At 40.2% G+C, this 21,862-nt stretch overlaps 1 protein-coding gene across 3 annotated transcripts; it reads right to left on the reverse strand.

The window, feature by feature from the left end:
* Positions 1–640: 640 nt before the first annotated feature.
* Positions 641–17,888, reverse strand: MLF1 (myeloid leukemia factor 1). Of its 3 annotated transcripts, XM_072868462.1 has the most exons (8): positions 17,754–17,888; positions 12,436–12,598; positions 9,281–9,325; positions 6,806–6,895; positions 5,801–5,929; positions 4,550–4,709; positions 3,817–3,949; positions 641–2,862 (listed from the first exon to the last, which is right to left on the reverse strand). In XM_072868462.1, exons 1-8 carry the CDS (start codon positions 17,798–17,800, stop codon positions 2,760–2,762), a joined length of 870 nt encoding a protein of 289 aa, XP_072724563.1. In that variant the 5' UTR covers positions 17,801–17,888; the 3' UTR covers positions 641–2,759. The 3 variants fall into 3 exon arrangements, with proteins under 3 accessions (XP_072724563.1, XP_072724565.1, XP_072724564.1); XM_072868464.1 differs by lacking the exon at positions 9,281–9,325 and having other exon boundaries at positions 6,806–6,892; XM_072868463.1 differs by lacking the exon at positions 9,281–9,325.
* Between the last annotated feature and the right edge of the window lie 3,974 nt (positions 17,889–21,862).

Here is a 21,862-nt window from a genome sequence, read left to right on the forward strand (position 1 = left end):
GTTCGGCTGAGGTTTACTAATTAGAAGGAGCAACACTATGGCAGCACTGCACGAAAAGGGAAAGTGCAATCTCCTGTGTGGAGTACAGGTACCAACCCGTAACGCTTTGAACATTGTGTTATAATGGCAAGAAAGCTCCAACGAAGTCAGCGTTGCCGGTACGCAAGCAGGCCGGCCCCGATGCAGTGACTCTGCGTGACTTCCCGCTGGTCAACACCACAGTGGCAGAATAAATTCTCGCACTTGGAATCAAATACGAGTGTGCATATGATGGCCGTTAGACTAGACGGCATACTTGGGTTCATGTATAGCTCAAGGAAGCTATAGTGTATACCCGTATTCTCAAATATTTAAAAAAATCCCCCCCAAGATCACAGCAGGAACAGTTAGTCTTTCATACCGGAGAAGACTCCAAGAGCCCTTCCGAGGCAGAGGAACAGCCTGGCCATCACCATTTATCTAGTCCCACCCTCCCCTGTTTCCTTCTAGCAAACTTTTTTTTTGTGGTAAATGCATGTTTTCTGGGAATTTCCCCTCAGTGCATTCCTATTGGTGTCACATATAAGAATGTTTCAAAGCAGCCCAAAAGAAATAATGCACAAGTCATCGGGTGGTGTAGAGTAAGCCAAAACAACAACTGTAAATAATAAATAACTTTATTAAAGAATTTGTTTCGGATGTTTCTACATAGAACGATTTCTTTTGTGTTACATTTCAGAACATTGTTTTGCATAACAAAGTAATCTGTAATGAGTATTAGCCTTTTTCCACTATAATTTTAAAACCAAAGTAAGTACTTGTTTTATTGATTACGTAAGTGTATCATGTTGTTTTTTAATCTCAGTAAAGCATAGACAAAAATACAAGTTGTCCGATGAATACTATTTTCTGTTAAATAGCAGTGTCTCAAATCAAAGATATCTTCTGAAGTGACAACATTAAGAACTTTTCTGCTGTTTATTACTGGGAAATTGAAGTGACATCCCTGAAAAATGCCTCCGCGGCCTTATATTCTCAGTGACATTAACTGCAAAATCGATGTTGTCTTCGGCACGTGTAAGAGTACAGCTCTAGCGCCTGATCTTCCTTTTTAAGGAGAGTAAGAGCATCCTTTAGTTTCGGGGTTCTGGCAGACATCCCCTGGCAAGCGTGACTGTGGTATCGCACTGTTTCAGCCTGTCCTTCTGTCAGAGGTTGCTACCCCCTTACTGCCCACTTACCTTGACCGCTCGCAGAACGGTTCAATACCATAAACTTATTGCCACTAGTATTTGCTCTGATAATAGCAAGAAGAGACCACTGCGTTAAACAAGCAAATGAACAATTGTCTTTCGCTTGTCAGAGCTCAGCAAAAGTACTTTGATTATTTTTTGACATTAATAAACATAGAAAGAAATAATCTGGGGAATCTGCAGAAAGGTGTGATTTAAAGGCCATTTCCTTTTTGGCCAAACAAATATTCATCTTAACTTCCTAAACCTATTTTCTTTTATCATATAAGTAGTGCCTTTTTTAAGGCTCCACTATAACGTTTTAGCCTTGAAATATATGCTATAGTGCTAACGCTGTAATGTTACAATCTACAGAAGTTATTAATGCTTCAACACAGGGATCAATTCTGCGTCATACGAACTTAACACTTCTAATACAGAGACCTTGCCTGTTCTCAGTCACACAGTTGGCTTTCCTCTAGAACATCAGACTCTAACCAAACAGCAACAAGAACAACGTCAAGAGAGGTCAAGCGTTAGATTTCGGATCATTCTACATCCACTGAAACAGGACACAAAAGAATGCAGACACATCTCATCCCAGCTGAGGGGGAAACAGTTTCCTGTACGCAGGGCGCGCTCAGCTTTTTAGAGCAGAAGAAACGGTGTAATCATTCGTTATCCAGTTAAACTACTGCCTACTCAACCAGTTTCTCCCACATATTTTTGTGATTAATAACTAATAGTTACAGCTGACTTTCTTAGGACACAGTGGTATTATTACAGAATAATTAAAAGCTACTACAGAGAATCTTCAAGAACAAAAAATAATGGGCCACCTCCAAAGGAAACATACCAAGGATCAGAAATACAAAACCGACAGTCTAGGCCCAGAAAATAAGAGATGCACGCACAGCTTATGAATATAAGAATGTTGATAAAGTAAAGTTTACTTGAAGTATTTGTCATTTCAGTATTCCTCTCACTTTTCTTCATGTTAAATAAGGTGAATCTGGAGATTCTATAACAATTTACAATAAGATTTTAAAGATATATATAGAGAGATATATATAGTGGCTATGGTGTATTCAAATTGCTCTGTCACCTAGAAAATCAATAACTATTTCAGCCACACAAAATCAAAAGATAATTTACTTTCTGTGCAAGTTACAGAGTGTGGGAAAAAGTAGTTTCATTACCAGGCTTAATAAAAGTCTGAGACTGGTGCAGCTGTAGCAAAAAAATCTTGCAAATCAAAGCTTTTTTTTTTTTTTTTTTAAACAGAATTAGTGATAATCCATTAAAGTGCTTTTAAGTGGAAAGTTGTTGGGTTTTTAATTTACTGAAAGTACTAGATGGTTTAACCAAGGATCTGAAGTTTAAAGAACATTCAGTTGTCAAAAGATCGGAGTAGCAAGGCACACTAATACTTACTAAAACAAAAAACAGAGATTGGTCATATATACGTGTATACTTATATGAACATAAGCAATGCAGCACCATTATCTTCTCTGAAGAAACTCCATTCAAATGGAGAATGGAAGCAATTTATTTGTTGCTGCTTTTGATGGGGACATGTGTTCCTTTCACATTCAGATTCTCCAAAGAAACTCTGGGCTCCCTGGAACCCGCAAGTGCAAGTGGTTTCTCTCTGAAACAAACAACAACCACAACCACCATATGATGTGGGGGAATATACATTTTGTTAATTACTTATGTGGAGGTATAGTTATTTTAGTTGTAAAACAGATTTGCCTCTCCCTCCAAAACCACTTCCATTGTTGCCACCATAGAGTTGGACTGTTTCCTCATCCTGCACACTCGATGAGAAGAAAGAAACAGCTTAGTTTGAGAACTGAAGTTGAAGGTAAAGCAGCCTCTGTAATAAACCTCTAGAACTGAAGAGGTGCCAGAGGGAAAGCGCTCTGTGTAGTTTACACAAGAGGAGTGTTTCCCTTCCGGAGCATTTGCTACCAAACATGCACCTGATAAAGGTGTCACAAGTTCCACTGAAACTATGTCAATAGGAGGGGAAAAAACCAAACCCCGAAGCTTGGTAGATAGCAGTCTATGCAGGGTAGCTCCTGCGTTTACAGGTAAGTCCTCATTCCTACACAGACTTCCTGATTTGAGGATTAGAAGAGGTCTCATTTGAAATCTAACCCTGAAGAGAGGGGTGTGTCTGTCTCCAACTATATGGAAGGCGTCTTTCCTTTTACCCAAGAGAACAGATCAACCTAGCCCTCAATAAGGATTACACCTTAATGCAGCCAACCCAGTTTAATGACTCCGGGGCAGCTACAACATTTGTACATAGCTGAGCCAAGAGCACTGGCATCGTTCTCTAGAAAAAACACCCACCATTTTAGCCTATCAATTCATTAAGTCATTTTCAAAGTCAAAAATACTTAATTTCTTCAAAATTTAGTTCACAAAATACTGCCTTATGCTGTTTATTGTGGCATCATGAGAGAAGGAGGAATAAAACATGCTATTTCTCCTCAGCTTGCCAGTAAGCATTGTTTGTTCATGAACAGATTGCTTCAGAATTTAATTTTCATTCTGCTGCTAGTATTTCCTTATTCTGGTAGGAAACTATTTTTACCTTCTTAATCCACCTTCCTTGGGTATGTGATGAATACTTCTGTATTTTGGAGCTTCTAAATTGCATCTAGCTCTAGATGGCTTGAACTTCATTATCTCTTTCTGCCACTCTTCATCAAACGTCTGGGCCTCAGCTGAAAAACAGTTAAAGTTTACATTTATTTTTCATAAATGCAAGCAAGATAGGAAGAGACATGTAATGAACATTTTTTTGAACGGTGTTTTTTAAACTTGTGGTCTGTGACTCTCCACATGGCCAGCAAACTATTTCTAGGGGATCTGTAAGACAACTAAATGCTTCCTGCCAGTAGGCTTATGTTTGGAAGATAAAAATAAAAAAACCCTGAAAGTCACTGGGTCGTAAAAGTATATGAACATTTTAACCACCCATCTCTTAAATATGTCTTTTCTATTAGCCACAAACACACACACAGAGCAAATAGTAAAATTCTGTTAAAAGTCTGTTTGAAAGCATAAAGTGTCATTAGAAGTACTTTCAAATATGAGCAGCTATTGTACAAGCAAACAACAACTGCATTATAACACAACATTTTCAAGTCTAACTGGTTCCTTTGACTTAGGTCGTTCAAATTTATATCAACTAAGGAAACCTGATGCGCAGACTTAGCACTTTCTGAAAAAGTCCCTTTTAAGCTGTCTCAAGCTGGAACTTCAAAATTGGTATGTGAAACAACAGTGTAAAGCCCATTAGAGAACTGCATAAAAAGACACACCCTCATCCAGGTTGATGAATTCTTGGTTCATTTCCTCATCACCAGTCTTGCTGTTCTTTGATTTTTTAATGACATGGGCACGATCATGAATATGATGACCAATAGCCATTTTTTCCAGTCCACTTTCAGAATCCTTAAGTGCTTTTCTTGTCTCCTTAACCTGTAAAAAAAAAAGGGAAATAAGTGTCCTTCCAGCCAAAAAAATAAGTTAACTTTTTTGTTTAAATAAAATTTTCTTCCCCAAAGTTTTTATATCTTACTTTTGAAAAAGTTAGGTTTTACAGGCTTTTCCAATTGTCTCATGTACTGTGTTAGCTGAAAACACACCAACAAAGCACAGATCAAGTCTATTTGCTTTCTGGCAACAGACAGGAAGATTAAACAAGAACACCTAAAGCTTCTTAAGTAACAGACACACTGGATATTAATTGTTGGGTGAAAAAAGCCTAGTCTAAATATAATACATGCAGACAAGTCTTCAACATTCTCCTTGACAACAGAACGAATAACAGCCGATGCCAATATTCTCAGCATGAAGGGACAACTAATTACTAGGTTGTCATGTTGACTGGCTTGAAACCCAGGCAACCACTTATCACTGTGTTCATAGGTATATTATTAGAACCTTTTTGATAACTGAGTGTCTGCTTGAGCTTGAACATATCCCCCAGCCAATCATGCTCAACGGCCTTTACTGCTCGCATATAGTCTTTCATGAGCCTTGCTTCAGGGTTCAAATTCAAATTTCTTAGCAGAATTAGACGCAACAGCTGCAAGGAAGTCAATGAAAGGGCATCTTCATCTGAGGCATTATGTAAGCTTTTAAAAGTGCTTGAGTACAGGGGATGATTTGAAGCCATGTTTTGCATAAATAGACTGCCTCTTGCTATCTTATATTTTAGACAGAATTTTAAATGTAGAAGAAGAGGATTAATTATAGCAAAGAGAAAGACACTGGGAGACCACATTGAAGAATCAGCTATTCTGGCTCTCAATTTTTCCAGCCTTTGATAGGCCTACAATTTATTTAGATGTATACTTAGAAGCATACAAATTACAAGGAAGAAAACAGCACTTTAGCTTAAGAAGCCTTTAATATAGAGCAATATTTAAACAGACATATATTTTTCTAAATTATAAGAGTAACTGTCTCCAGTAAAAAGAACCTGAAGGAAGCTGTGGTTTGGTATAGATGAACTTAAATTCCAATAATTACATACCACCTTTTTGCTGCCTCTCAGGACTACTTACACCTCCTGGAGCTGTGCGTGTCTGAGTTGAAGCTTGGAAAACTTTTGGTGGTTCATCCCCTATTTTGGAGTATGTCATCACAGAGGAGGAGCTGAACGTGTGTGCTTCTGGATGGATGGACAGGTCATCCTACAAGCAATGTAGACTTCTTATTAATAAAAGTTAAAACCTGTGGATAATAGCTACTTCTCACATTCTGAGACTATCTTGTTATGAAAAAGAATACCCCTCTGAAAAACCAACCCTCAGTCCTGGCACCACAGATATGGCCTGTTGGGAAGAGACCTTGGCATTTGATATGCCCTCACTCTTCTCCTAGCCTTGGTCTGGCCACAAGCCTCCCCATGCCAGGAAACATGACAACAAATAAAAAGCATGGGCAGCAATAAGGAACTGCTCGAACATTTGCCCTGGCGTAGTTTAGTTACGAAGATGTAAGCTGTAACATCAGTCTTACCATATACAGTATATAATAAGGTGTGTAAAGAGTTCAGGTGAAATAGGACTTGAGCAACAATGGTTACAAGCCATTTTACAAGGCCAGTAAAATGCAGTAAATATACTCAGCAACACTTAATACATATCAGTGTTATCTTCAAGGACTGTGATGAAAGAAGAAAGAAGCAGCACTGAAAAATAAGATCAGAGGAAAGTCTACATGCAGGGTGGCATTTACGTGTTCGCAGTTTTGTTGTTTTTAAATGTACAGTAACACTTTAAACTGCTCCTTCACTTAAGGTGTCAGCTCTGGCAATGGCCAGAGCCCAGATAACTCACAGCAGTTCTAACCCCTAGAGAATCAAGCATACATTTGAAGTACTGTTGTTAGCAAATAATCAGTGACAGTATAGAGAATTATAACCACGATATAGTCGGAGCGGGGGGGGAAATCCTACTATCTGCTTGAGACTAGTAACCTTTTTCTTGGCAGGACTTTGAGTAATATTTTAAACAACTGTTATCCTCCAATACAATTAATTTTAGAACAAATTTTAAAAAACTTACAAATTTTCTTTGCATTTCCAGCATACTGTTTCTCATATTTGACATCATCCTGTCCATTGCAAAAAAAGGTTCCCCAAAATCTGCATCCTGCTAAAAGAAGAGAGATTAAAATTAAAACAAAGTCTTCTGACTCTTCAAGTTCTGAAGCTGTTGTTTGACATGCATTTTTTAATGCGAATCAGACCATCAAAAAAGTTTTCACAGACTGCAATTCATAGACGTAGACAAGCCAAAATGCATCCTTTCAAATGAAAAATTGAAAGGTAGCATAGGGAGCTCGATTGTTAAGTTGGAGATACTGGAAAGACAGAAGTGAAAGATTTGACACAAATGCCAAAATAAGCTCATATTGTGGCCAATTTACAAGACCTATTTTCATATACCTTCTGACCTAACTAGCTTCTACTGTAAAAAGTACTGTATGACCCTCCATGCCTTATAATCTATTGAAGATCAAATTATCTCTATTATGCAAATCCCTTAATACCTGTGGAATCACACTGAAAATGCATCCCAGCAGACATAGCTGTTCCTTTGCAGAAGTAGCGTACATTACTCATAAATTTTTCCACTCACTATGGAAAAATCAGAGAACCATAACTTGGTATTTTAATGGCAGCTTAATTACTTGATGCTATGGATGTATTCAACAAAACATTCATTTGTTATTTTTAGACGAAAGCAGAAGATCCAGAGCTGCACAAAGGACAGATACTAAGACAGGTTTACATGCACAGAATGTTATTAATAGGATCTGTAGCTGATGGCATATACTGACCATACTGACGGAAGCTACCTTTGGAAGAAAACAAAACAAAAAAATAGAGACACAGGGAGACAGAAAGGAGGGAAAGGGTGAACTCTTCTAAGTGACCATCTGGGAAGACAGCAGTGCTGTCCCAACTGAGCATCCTCTGGGCTCCTCTCCAGCGCAGCAGCTGGTGAGGATAAAGATGATTTTCGCCATGCCTTTTCTCTCCTACTATGAGCTTTTCCTCAGGACCCGTTCAAACTCCCTACTGGGCTGCCTGGTTTCTGACATGAGCAGCTCTGGTCAGAGCACGCTAGTTAAGAGCAAACACCACACATTGGCTGGTTGGTGAGCTTCTAGACGCACGCACGCCTCGCTGCTTCCCAGGACAGCCGCTGTGCCACCACCACGCTCTGGTCCACAGAGGTGAGGCTGTGAGAAGAGCAGGGAAAACAGCTCCCAGGGGCTCTGCAAAACCCAGCAGCTTTGACAAGAAGCAGGCTGCCGGGCTGCACATAGCAGCCCTTTGCACTCCTAAGGTGCTACGAAACACCAGGACGCTAATTACAACAGCTAACGCCCCACATTCCTCCAACTACTGGAAATATACAGAATTAAATTTAAATACATTCATTTAAATAGCTACGTATTTAAAAGTTTAAAAATAAAATCTGCAGTTTAAGCACAAAACTAAGTAAAATTCAGGTATAGAAAACCTTCAGTTTGTTTCTTGAGTAGCAAGAAATCTGAATCCTTAAGGACTAGCAAGGGCAATAAGTATAGACAATTTAGGGCATCAAATCATTGCAAGTGTTAGTAACTCCAGAAAACCGCCTTCTACAGTTAAAAATCTGGACGTTGACCAATGACATTACATAGTAATCAGCTGTACCTATGGAATTACATGCCATAGGTTGGGAGTAGGGGAGTAAAACCATAGCCTGCGCAGTTAATAGCAAAAGAACTTTGATTAGCTAATACACTTTTTGCATACAGAAAGTTGCCAATTTGTGCTCCTGCAAAAGATAATTAAACAAGCAACACTTTTGGATCTGAAAATTCAAAGATCCACGCCCATTTTTACCTGCTCTACAAGTGAGACCCACTCTCTAAGCTACTGGTTTTCAATCTGAGGAGTCTTTAAAGCCTTCCAAAGGAAGCAAAAGCCTCCATGAGTGTCATAACAATAAACTTGCTTTTCCTCAGGTACTTTTTACAGATCTTTTACAAGATATTCCAAAGCCCCAACAAACTGAGAAACATTCCAAGCTCAGTTCCAGTAGAAATTCTGTCTCCAGAAGCTGGCCTGTCCTAGCTGTGATCAGTGCTACAGGTCTTGTCAGTATGACACCCACAAACACACCCCAAGCCACTAGTGTCTGTCTACAGGCAGCACTCAAAGTTTGGAGTCTCTCTCCAGGGATTATTTCATTCATGTCCATCAGAGATCAAGCACCAACAGATACATCACCGAGCAGAAAAGCCAGCTGCTAAGTAGCAACTTTTCCAATCAGCGTATTTAGTCTACCCCAGCATTTTCATTTAATAAGGGGGAAAATTTTTTTTTTTAAATCTTTCTTGAATTATATTGTTCCATATATCTAAACACCAACAAAAGCAGTTTGCAAGCACACTAAAACCAGCCTTTGTCCATGCTTTAGTTATGCAGACAGTATACACATACTAGCAAGAGCTACAAGGATTATTGCTCCTGGGATACTAACCACTCTACCAAAGCCTGCAAAGGGCATGAGGGAGCAGCTTGTTGCCTGGAAGAAAAAGGACCAAGGTCTTTTAGTTATTGTAGCCGTTATCAGACACAGCAGAAGTAACTATTCACATAGCAGCACTTTCACAGTGCACTTTCATGTACAGCAGGCGATATTAAACATTTCCGATCAAATAAAAACAGTCACTGAAGAGGACCTTGGTAATTTATAGTGTGCTACAACAACATAATACGAAGTAGTCTCTGGGTATATAGAAGTAATATATTTATACTAATGATATTGGAAAGCGATAGCTGTCACCACATTAAATAAGTCATATTCATATGTATGCACTAGAAGCACTTAAGGCTGGAAGTTGAGAAACATTTGTATACCATGCAACCTTTGTACTAAAATTATTTAAAACGTGGCACAGCGCTTCAGACATCACCCACATCTCTGAAAACACTTCATTCTAGTCATGCAATAGAACCCCATCACTGAAAGTTGCTTAAAATCAACAAATCAGTAGTACCCTTAATGTAAATTTATGTAATTAAATTTCAGAAGAAGGTGGGCATACAACTTTAGACCTTAAAAAAATTAAGCGATGCAGCTGACCTGTTCACAGGCACTCTTTATGTATTATAAGAGATTAATGTAAATATAAAGATATTTCTTTAAAATAGCCATACATTCCTTGCGATAAACAAAATGAAGTCTAACTTGTCAGCAGTTTCAAAGGTCACTGCAAAGAAGTTCTAGGTAAATATATCATCATATACAGAACCACCCAAAGACAAATCCCCATAAGCAAATTATATTCTTTTCCAGTTGTATAAATAGATGTAGCTATAAACACTGGCAAATAAAGTTCCTGTTTGACCAACTGATATTGAATATCCGTATATGACAGGGCAATGAGATGCTGGAAAACAAATTGATGTTTCCAGGAAACTAAGATTGGAGAGTTATATAAAAGCCTACCTAAAGAAAAGCTTGTTAGACAGAAGTACCAAATCCTTTACAATAACTTTGAGTACAAAAGGAAAGAATTATCCGATTCTTGAATACCTTTACGAACTCTTTCAGACTGCAGTTCTGTCCAATATGTAGTGACAGAAAAGAATATAATATATTTTATATATATATCAAGTGCAAAAGGATATCCTCAGAAATAATAAAGTTGTTATAAAAGAAAGAGTTTATAAACTCTTTCTTTTATAATACATACTAAAAAGCTGTTAAATAGTTGCCTAATATATAGGATCATCAGATACCCAAACAAAACCGAATGACAGTATCTCTTAAGATGTTTTACCCCATTCCTCCCGCTCATATCCTTTCCTCCTCCTTCCCTCCCTCCAAGAGGCTAAAAACTGGCACTGCAAACCTGCTTGAGAAAGGAAAAGCATTGTCAGATTTGAATGCTATATTGACGCACATTGACCTGTTGCAACAAATTCTGGCCCTTGTAAAGCAGTTTTAGGCATGCTATAGTTCACTTAAACATAGAATTGCAATATCAGTAATCAGTATGGGTAATTTTAACAAAGTGTATTTTACATGGTAGTAAAGATACCTGTCTTTTCCTACATAAAAATCTAATTATTTTAAGTGTTTGAATCATTCCTGGAAGGAAACCAGTAAAAGCAGTTTGAGACTACTACAAGGCTCAAATAATCAGTACTGAGTCTTGTGTGACATCTGACAACTCTTAGATGAAACCTGAGGAACATTAAAAGATACTGGAAAGATTTTAGCAGGTGTGGAATTCTTTTGTGCTTATCAAAATAATACAGCACTCTTGCACCTTTAACTCCTTTCTGTCACCACAGATAAAGGTTTTCTATGCCTCACATTTATCCCTCACTGCCAAGAACAAGGGATACAAACCCCCAAGATACTAGGGTAAGGTTTGACATATTCTTTTTTCTAAGGGAAAAAGAAGTCTGATCTGTTTTTAGGCATCTAGTGAACCAAGGCCTAAGAATCTGCTTCAGTAGAGGAAAGATCATGCCCTAATTAGACTGAGCAACATCTATATTTGAAACTAACTGGCAATGTATGAGCACAGAGGAAAGAATCTGACAGTTACCCTTTTGACTTGTAGGTGACAGTCCGTGTTTCAGCTATGTTTATTAAGCTCTAACTATCTAGGCTTGAACAACCACCACCGAATCTGGCTGAGTTCCACAAGCCCTTGTAATCTGTTTTGTCTTCCAACTACTGTTTTAAATTCCAGTGTGATTCATTAACGTAAGAGATCATTCAGCTACAAAAATATTTAGCCTGGTGGAGGGAAAGGAACCAACTTCAAACGTACATCCTTTCTAAAAACAGCAGTTAGATAAGGTTTAGCTACAGAAGCATGAGATATAATTGTCCTGCATGCCCAGAGAGTTGAAAAGATGCTTTATGTAAAGCATAGATCATTGCCAACTTCTCAGTTTCAGGTGGTAATTTACAGAAATATTAGGTTTCATTCAATTTCCCTGATCTTTAATTCTTACAGTCTTATATCTAGAGGAAACATGAAGAATCAGACCAAATACAGAATGTGAAGCCTTTATTCACAGTTGCAATGTTGAAACAGGGTTTAAAATATCTGTGTAGATACTGTTTAGGTGGCTGAAACACACGTTTGGCTTAAATCAAACTTCAACATAAATAACTAAACACAAGATACTAAAGACCAAAGCGAAGGCATAAACATATCAAGGTACCTTTTTAAGTCAAGTTAGCATAAAAAAGGAACTAAGCATTCAAAGAAGGCTCTGTCTTTGGACATTTTTAATGCCTTTCTGCAACAGAAACATTTAATACATAACATTTATTAAACCAAACATTTGATAAATATGTTTAGTTTGTTTCATTAAGTACTGTATATTCAGTGTTCAATAACATACAAACTTGTTATTAGTCCTAACAGAAATAAGTTTGTCAGTGTTAACTAATAAATGCTTAAACAATAGGCCATTAAGGAACCAAGAGGGAGATTATTCACATTTTACTCAGTGATGAAACAATCTGACCAAGGTTGCAATAGCTGAGCTAGGCCTCTCTTTCCACTAGACCAAATTTAACAGAAATGGAAATGTGAAGCCGACTATATTACCAGTAAATGTAAATTCCATGTAGCAACCCTTAGAGATTAAGAAAATACTTACTCTGCGATTTCCTCTTAGAGCAACCTGAGAGTCCTGGCGTGCTCTTCGATCCACTGTTCTCTCCCCACCATCTGTTATACTGAGAAATGGGTCTCGTCCAAAAGGATCAGAAAAGCTTCTCATCATCTGCCGCATATATTCATGGTGTGCAGCAAAGGGATCGCTGAAAAAGAGATATTTCGCATAGAAAGTCATCAGGTTTTATTCCAACCTATGTAAAATAGTTCTGAAATTTTTAAAACTCAGTTTTTTAAATCATTCCATATGGTTCTTTATTTAAATTCTTTACTTTAATAGGACCCAACTGGGCAATCTCCTGTTCCTAACAAACTCTCCCTTCTTTTACTTTTCTTCCCGTCTCACAGGCTGGTTGGGTGTTGTAGTTCCTCTGTCTTCTCGGCTGCCTTCATTGCTCTCCTATGCTCTTGGGTGTCCGTAATTGCTTCTTCTCTTTCCTCACCTTTTCCAAAAATATTCCGTCCTTTGCAGCCATCTTTCACTCAAGCCCATGTTTACTATCTGAGAGGAACTATAAAGCTGAGCTATTTTTTATTTATCACTACTTCTACTTCCAACCCCTGATATTAAAAGAATTTTTTTTCCTCTTCTTTTTTCATTTTCATCTTCCAAAGCTTAGTACAGTACTACTCACTAAACTCATCATGTCCCACTAGATTTTTCCCCTCCCTCACCCCTCAAATTTATTTTGCTGGCCGCTCCCATTCTACTTTTTATCCTACTTGACCCACGTGCTCAAAAGTGTATACCAACCTCTAAATTCAAGCCACCTCCATCTCCTTTACTTTAGTCACACACTATTGCATCTTTGCCTTCCCTTTCCTCCCCCTCCACAAATCATGTTCTCACACCCCTTTTCTCTGCTTCGGAAGAAAGATTCTTACTGGCTTTTTGCTTTCCTGATAGTTTTCCCCCTCTTCTCTCCTCTTTCTAAACACTCAACCTCTGTTTCCAAAAACCTACAGAACACCACCAGTAATTCCACAGCTTGGCTTGCAGGTAAAACATTGCTGAAGTTGCTCTCTGTTATTACTCAATTCTTTGCATTCTCTGATTTGGCCAAGAACTAAAGATTTCAAACGGAGGCCAAAAGAGGAGCAAAATATAGTGTGCTTCTGACAAAATCATATGATCGGTACTGTTGCCTGTGGTCCAAGGCTACAAATTATTACTTCATACAAAAAACATGCTTCATTTCCTCTCTCCATCTCCAGTCTAATTCTCCCCTTTGCTATTCTGCTGAAAGCCACTTTATTAACTTTAACAGTCATTTCCCAGGTATGTTTGCTTAGACTTAATAGCACCTCATCTTCCTTTCTATCGATTTCCTGGCACTCCCCAGACACCTCACACCCTCATTCTCTCCAGGACACCACGACCTTTCCCGTCACATCTCATGCCTCCACGAAGAAAAGCTTCGTCAATACCCAGTCATCTCTTGAAAGTCTCCTGAACAGCTTTTCTATTCTCCCCACCCCTTATCTCCAGTCCCATGAAAACTAGTTTCCACACCACGTGGCCACTTTGATCTCTTCGCTTTGTACTGTCTCTTCTTGTGGTAAAGTTGCATTTATTTTTTTCTTTTCAAGTGAAAAAGAAATAAGGTTACAAACATAACACTGGATTAATTTTCAAACAAGATTTCTTAACACAACAATATCCTTTAAGCTACGCACATACTCAACTCACTCTAGTGCAAACAGACCTTTATAGCTTAGTAGTTTTACCATTGTCACGAAGCAGACCCTCATCTACCCCACTCGCGTGACTGCTAGCTTTAACTTCAGTCCTCATGTGACAAGCAGCTCGCACACAGCAAGTGTCCCCTCACTTTTCACAGGGTGAAGAACAGATGGAAAAAGACTGCACAAGCCAAGATGAGGGAAGCACACGGGCACTACCACAGTATACGCAGACTTCCATCAAATCTATTGTGACACCACAAACTTCAGATAGGTTTGGTTATCAAAACATAAATAAATATGAGCTGTATTCCATCAGTAATTTAGGCATAACACAATTTCTTCCCAGTCCCTTCCTATTCAAAAGGAGTAGGGCACTCATAAAATAAGTTATCTGCAACACATCATAAGCAAAACAAGATTCCATAGATTTAACGTAGATAAGAAAAACCGGTTGAATTTACAGTGCTTAACACGCTGTAATACATCTCACCTGACATAAACTAATGCTTCATACCTTGTGAAATCGTCCTTTTTGCCTTATTTCAACTTCTCTGGCAACTTCTCTTGGCCATTCACCCTCCACTACACCTATCTGATACACTCATACCCGCATGTAAAACTGTGGGCTTTTTTAAAAACTGTTGGTTTTTTTTAAAAATGAAAGGTCTATGAAACAATTTGGAAATACAGCTTCTTACTATCAGACAGGGATGTAAAATATATACTGTGGAGTGACAGGTTTAGGAACAAAAGTGAAGTCTCCTAGTTCCCTAGGGACATTTTAGGGAGCCATTCATAAAAAGATCTAGTGTTGTCAAGCCTTGAAAGAAACACTACAATTTCAGTATGCTCTGGAGTAGGGGAAGACCAATGGAAAGTCAACAGAGAATCTGTCTGGAAGGCAAGGCTTCCAAGGAATTCAACCTACCACCTTGATGGCTCTGATGACTGAAACTCAAACCATGACTACAAAAGGAGTATGTCACCCTCACTATATATATAAATATATCTCTCTATATATATTTATTTTTATATATATAAAACAAGTCAAAGTCTCTCCAGTAGAGGATGCAAGATCTTAAGTTCTTTGTTCAAATTACTGATTTTATAGGACAGCAACAGGTGGAGAGCACCCTAGTTTAATACCCACTGATCACATCTGACTTAAAATCTGACCTTTGGGGGGGGGGATACTTTTGATGAAAGAGACATGATTTCTGCACACTTTGCACTGTTATACCATAAAAGCGATGGGGAAAAAGAAAGGGGGTTCTAGAAGGGTTTTGGGTTTTGCACACAGAATTTGTGACCTTCACATATTAAACACCATAAGTTATTTTAAAAATTAAGTTATGAATGGAAACATACGATTGTACATTTGTTGTCCATATATGCAAGTGAGGATTTTCACTAAGATGCATCTCACTAGGTTAAGTTCTTGTACGATTCAGGCTTAAGCACCAAAGTTTAAGGCTCTGCGTTCCAGCCGAAACCTTTTACAGTGTCAAAGTACGGTGTTACTTCTTCCTTGTGTGTATGGTTCTGGTCAGTTGAAAAATCAAGTGTCCTAGAACCATAAATTCAGTTTATTATTTTTGAAAACTTTACTTCATATCAGATGCAGGTTTTTTTTTTTTAATTAGGAAGTTATGTAAGCCTGAAGTTGTGAAATCACACTGGAGATAACACCTGGAACAATGAAACAAAAGCTGTGTATTGGTAAATTAAAAGCAGAGGCCAACTGCACTTGGCAGAGGAGACGGGACTTCTGCACCTGTCCAGGCTATTGGGGATGAAACTCAGCTGGGCCAGGGCAGCACTTTGGCTGCCAGACTGGTGCTTCCCCAGGACAGCTACTCACTGATGGAGACATTTCTTTTAACCCAGGCACTATTTCCAGTTCAGCAGTCAAAACCTCTCCTTGTGAGGCAACAGAAGCCTCTTATTACACTATTTTGGAAGCTAATCTTATCTGAAGTAATAAGCTCATTTCCTTAACTATATGCAAAACAGATTTACAGGGACAATGCCAAGAAAATGAATCTCAATATCAATCTCTCTCTCTCATCTCTTTCACACACACTCCCTTCCTCTACCTTCAGCAATCTTTTTTCCCTCCAATTTTAGACTGCATCAGTGACGACAATAAAAATGCATAAATAAAATGAATAAATAAGAAGAGAGCAACTGATATGTCAAAAGCACGCTACAAATTACTACAAACAAGACTTAATTTCCATTATTATTTTAATTTCATGCAGAGGATTTGCATAGTGAAGTTTTCCGCACAGCGTATCCTGCATGTAACTGTTGAGTTGTTATAATAGTGCGCACATTCCTAGAAACCAAGTGTACTAATCCTTCTTGCACAGCTTTAGAAACTATCCCTCTGCTAGGAACGTGCTTTTGCAGCTAAGCAGTAGATTCTCCTTTAAGAGGTACAAACTCAACCTCAGCTAGAATATCCTGTAACTAAGAGATACAGTCAACAAACCCACATCACAAGGCCTGACGCGTTGCCCTTCCTCATCCACCCACCCGCATTACCCCTTATCTTTGCTTGTAATTAAGCTCCACGCAGTAAGTACCATGTCTTTAGAAAAATCAAAATCATTCAGGCTCCTCCGAGTTCTCCGATGCCATTTTTACCTGCCACAGATTACAGTTTCTGACAAAAGACATAAATTGGGGCCAAACTAGATACTTCAGTGGTTTTGGCTATCCCAGCTCTCTAGGGGAGCGTTTGCATGACACACTACTTAGATTTAGGTTCCAGTGGCAAATGAAGATTTCCACAGGAAATAAAACTGATTTCAGAGTTTAATACATAGACATGCTCTACCCCAAGCACTATCATTGTGCTCATGGCATAGAAACCCCAAAAACCACATTTGCTGAGCTAAAGCATCAACATCCACTCAGGAAATCAGTCCAAGGAGACAGACAGTTTGCCTCTACTGATCTCACACGCAAAGTTTTAATGCAAGAACACCTGGTGTTATCCTTAGTGTATGCATCAACAACAGGAGCTGAGAAACAGTCTACAGCAAAAAAAAAAACCAAATAAATCCAGAAAAGCTAGAACATCCAGCACCTGCCCGCTTTTTAAGAAACTGAAGAAAAACCAAAATCAAGAAACTCAAACCAACGGAGGTGAAGACTTCTTCTCAGTCGATGTCACTATGAAATTATGATTAAGCTCTTCACTGCGCTATGAGACAGTAGAAATGACAAGCATTACTGAAGAGGGGAGTAAGAGACAGGGCTCTGGTATTTAAAATCACTGGCAACAACTGAACCCCTACATAGTTTTAAAGGGCACTCCGCACGTTCCTCTGTTTCACGTAACTGGAGGAGCACGGCTGTGAACCACACCGGCGGTTAACCCCGCACAGACACGCGTCCCTCAGGGCGACAAGAACCTCGAAGCGCTTCTTCAGGCGGCGGCCGGGGAGCGCGGCGGTCTCCCCGCCACCTCAGACCCACCCCGGCCGACCCCCCGTAGCCTTCCCCCCCCCGCCCAGCGCTGGGGCCCCAGGGGCCGCCGCCCGCCCGCCAGCCAGCCAGCCCGACCCGGCGCCGCAGGGCACCGGAGGGCCAAGCCGGGCCCCTCACCGGAAGAAGGGGTCCTCCTCGAAGCAGCGCCCCAGGCCCCCGAACATGGCTGCGGCTCCCCGCGCTGTGAGGGCCGCCAGCCCCGCCGGCCCCTCACGGCGGCGCCCGCTTCCCCACGTGACACCTCCCAGCGCCGCCACTGGCCGCCGCGGCCGTGACGACTGAGCGGGGCGGGGCTCGGCGGAGGGGAGGCCCGCCGTTGCCCTGGCAACTGGCGTCGCCGCGCGGCCCCGCTCCAGAAGGTTCGGGCCGCGGCCCCGCGCAGGGCCCGGCGGGGAGCGGGGAGGAGCCCCACGCGTGGAGCCCCACGCTGCTGCTCGGGCTGCCTCTCCCAAGGGCCCGTTTTGCCCGGCGAGGCCGCGGGGTCCGGCCCGGCCCGGCTTGGGGGGGTGCAGGCCACGGCGCGGAGCAGGCCCGGCCTTCACCTCAGCTCTTGTCAGGCGTTCGCGGGTCGGTGCTGTCGGCACGGCTCAGGCCGCTGCCCTGTCCTTCGCAATTTTTAAAATAATTGTATTTTTTCCAGTAGGTGGCAGTAAAATAAAGCGACCGTGTTGTGCGAGGCGGGCTGCATCCCCTTTCCCAGCGGCTGGAAACCAGGCGTTTGCCCGAGCAGGAGCCTTTGGACGAGCAGTGGCATCCCAGTGGAAAGCATCGACGGCCTGCGCTAAAAGCAGCCATAAATAGCTGTCCCAGCAAAAGGGAGCAATGAGGAAAAACTGAGGCCAGGATGGAGTAGGGATATTTGACCGCAGTTGCTGCTCTGGCTGCGGGGGCCATCGCAGCCGTTCGTGGATCAGGATTACCCATCGCTCCCACCAGCTAAGCACTCACAAGGCATATCTGGTTTCTGAGGCTGCCTTCTGGCCAGCAGTTCATTCTGTATTGCTTCACTGTACCAGCTTTGGGAGTGAGACTGGTTAGGATTACTGGTTAAACAGAAAGGGAAAAAGAGCTCTTTTGTCTTCTTGGCAGGAAGAAGCAGTCCTGCAGCTGGCTGTAGAGGAGAAACCCCTCGGCAAACCCTGTCGTGGGGCATGGCCATTGAAGGAAGGCTTCGGTAAAAGAATGGAGCAAATACATGGGGACTGTTACCTAGGTTTCCTGAAGAGTGGAGTGGCTGTGAACATATAGGGGAGTGTGTAAGAACCATGGTTATATATAAACTTACTTCTGAAGGAGGGTAGTTTGAAAGAACCAGAGGTATGGGAATCTCACCTTCATTCTCCATAACATGGGCAAATTGTGGAGAGAAACATTTATGTGTTTGGAAAAATTCTCCTGGTCTAGATGGCAAAGTTTCTCAGAGCTGTGAGCCGGGGGGTTGTTTCCTCTCTTGCATCTCCTGTTGGGAGGCAGGCGAAGGCTCTTCCCTCCTCTCCTCGCATCTCTTTCCACATCCCAGTTTTGAGGGGAAAGATAGAAAATGTGCCCTGGATAACCGGGTGGGATTAGAGAGCACCGGAGTATTTATATGGCAGTCATGAAAGTAGATCCTTCGTTCTGCTAAGATCCATCATGCTGCAGAAGCAGCTCTGCTGGTATTTGGCCCAAAGTGGAAAACCGACATAAAAGATGAATGAACTGAGCCTGCAATATTTTTGAAAAATATCTGTAATCGGGTGAGCATTGATTTTGCTGTCTACTGATGTAGACTTCTCTTTAGATCCTAGCAAGTGGTGATATTGCAGCCTTAAGATGCACTCCGAGTTTGAGCGGTTGTTACAGTGAAAAGGTTTATACTGACTGACTGGTGGGCAGGGAAGCATGACAGAAAAAGGGTTACCCATTGATTATCCAGGTGAAGTCTGTGAACTGTTTGTACATTTCTGATGAAAGATTAGCAAATAAAACAAATCAGGCAGTAGTCATGGAAGTGAACTCTGCTGCTTTGGGGCTTTTTATAACGAAATCTTGCGCCAGTTATGATGTTATCGAAGAACTTTTTTATTGCTCAGAGACAGAAGTCAAGCTTTGTTTCAAACTGCACACAAAAATATTACAAACGTCGTAGTAATATCGTCCTTTGCACTCTAGTTAGTCTTTCAATCCACAGAGTTTAAAGCTCTTTGAAACTCCCCTGAAGCTAGAGTGTATTAATACTAGAAATGTAGTATGCAGTAGTTTTACCATAGTGATTAGGTCATATACAGTGCTCATTTATTAATTACTTGTCATTATATTTTGATTAATAGACAGATGCCCTGGATCAATTTATTTTTTGCTATTATAGCAGTTCATTAATATCCGTGACATGGTATGCTAGAATGTTCACTTATTACTTGCTACAAACCAGCAAGGTGAGTTTTCTTTAACGTAATTAGCATGTCGAATACAAAATCCTGCAAATTCTTATCCTCCTGCAGCTTTATCTTCTCAAAATGTTTGTTTTGGTGTGGTTAACTTGTTTGCAGTCTTCTACCAAAACCTAACTAGGTTTTTTTTTTACAGTATTTATTTACAGTTTCTGAACAAAGATACCAAACAGACTACAAGTTCAGTTAGCGCCGTGGAGCCTTTGTATGAGTACAGCCTTGTAAAAAGAAACCCATTACCTCTTCTGTACAACGATGAAACAGAAGTGTGGAGCCTTCCGACAGCAGTTCAGAGTACAGCAGATCATCTAGAGTTTGCTATTGAATTTTATGTGGACTCCGACTCCAAAAGATGACATTTCTTTCCAAGTCAGAGCAGATCCAGAGCTGGATTACTGTGCAGATAACTAAGCAATGTGAGTTCTAGTTATTGTTAATTTTTTGGCTGCTAGTGGGAAGATGGGCCCTGTTAGAAGTGAGCTCATTATGAGAGGCTCACTAACACGATAAAGTCAGTACTCTATTTGCACAGAGTGATATCTCTAATTGCTCAGGCCTTCTTATGGTTTGTGTCTGCTTGAGTTAGATTTCTTTTGTGTAGATAAAAAGACTTCTGTAAGAAATCACCTCGGTGCTACAGCACTGTCAGTCTGGAGGGCATCTCCAATGAGATTAATGATGTCTGCCTTAATATAAGAAAACTTTGCATAAATGAGATTATGGTTTCTGCTGAAACCTGCCAACTCTTATTCATTTGCAGTAAATACTATCTTTAATTAAAAGTTTCAAGGTATCTTGTTCCTGAACTAATGAGATCTACAGTGATTTCCCTTAGGAATTAATTTACCTTCTTAATTCTTATTCATTTTGGTGATATGACTATTTAAATCTGATTCAGACTTCAGAGCTTTGTTGAACATATTCATCTGGAACAAAAGGTCATTTTGCCATGTTGACGTTTTGTTGGTATTTATAATTCTCTGTTCTCTCTTGATTCCAAAGATACGTGTTTAGGTTCCTGCCCCAAACATTTTCTACTAACACTTCGGTTCATCTTAACTCTTCACGCTGAGTGGCTCTTTTCCACAGCTATTTCACTTTGGCGTATGTTTTCTGTTCTATCCAGAGTACGGATCAATTATGGTGACACTGAAAAAAGATCCTGATTCTGATCAACTTATTTAGAATAGCACAGCTATGTAAAATATACTAAAATATGTGGAAACCATTCGGTGCAATTGCTGAGAAATACAGAAATATTTCTGCCTTTATATCTGGGTAGTCAGCAGCTACGGTTTCTCTACAAGGATTATTTTTAACCAGTAGGGATGCTTAACACTTGGAGGTGAAAACTGCATTCCTGTGTACATGTTTAAATAGGCAAAGCGCCAGCCAGCAACTGGTTTGTGAGAATGAGAGCCGGAACCCATCTTAAGATTGTACACGAAAGGACAATATTGCTAGCGAGATTTTAAAATATGTAATTATTAGAACTAAATTACAAGGGTCCCTTGTTTTAAAAATAAATACATATCAAAATTAAAAAGTAACATTAAAAAGAAATATCCGGATGGCATACACAAAGAAGACACCAAGAAAAAAAAAAAAGAATAAATACTCCTTAGTTCATTAGCAGGAGACTTTTCTATTGAAATCTAATCTGAATCAGGAGAAGTCCTCTCAGTCTCGTCATTGGTGCTGGAAGATGCTGGCTCTGACGCTGATGAAACGTCAGCTGGTTTAAAAGTGGGGTAATTGCCCTCATGAAGTAAATGGAGCAAGACAGAAGTAAAACCA

The sequence above is a fragment of the Ciconia boyciana genome, chromosome 7, assembly GCF_034638445.1.
Source record: "Ciconia boyciana chromosome 7, ASM3463844v1, whole genome shotgun sequence".
NCBI lineage: Eukaryota > Metazoa > Chordata > Aves > Ciconiiformes > Ciconiidae > Ciconia > Ciconia boyciana.

Bases quoted from the DNA above. Each gene is read 5' to 3' on its own strand.
- MLF1 (XM_072868462.1), bottom strand. From the start codon at position 17,800: ATGTTCGGGGGCCTGGGGCGCTGCTTCGAGGAGGACCCCTTCTTCCG. The intron at 5,930-6,805 runs GTAAGTTTTTTA...CATTGCTTGTAG, and splicing joins TGGAAATGCAAAGAAAATTT to GATGACCTGTCCATCCATCC. The intron at 2,863-3,816 runs GTAAAAATAGTT...TGTTTGTTTCAG, and splicing joins AAGGAAGGTGGATTAAGAAG to AGAGAAACCACTTGCACTTG.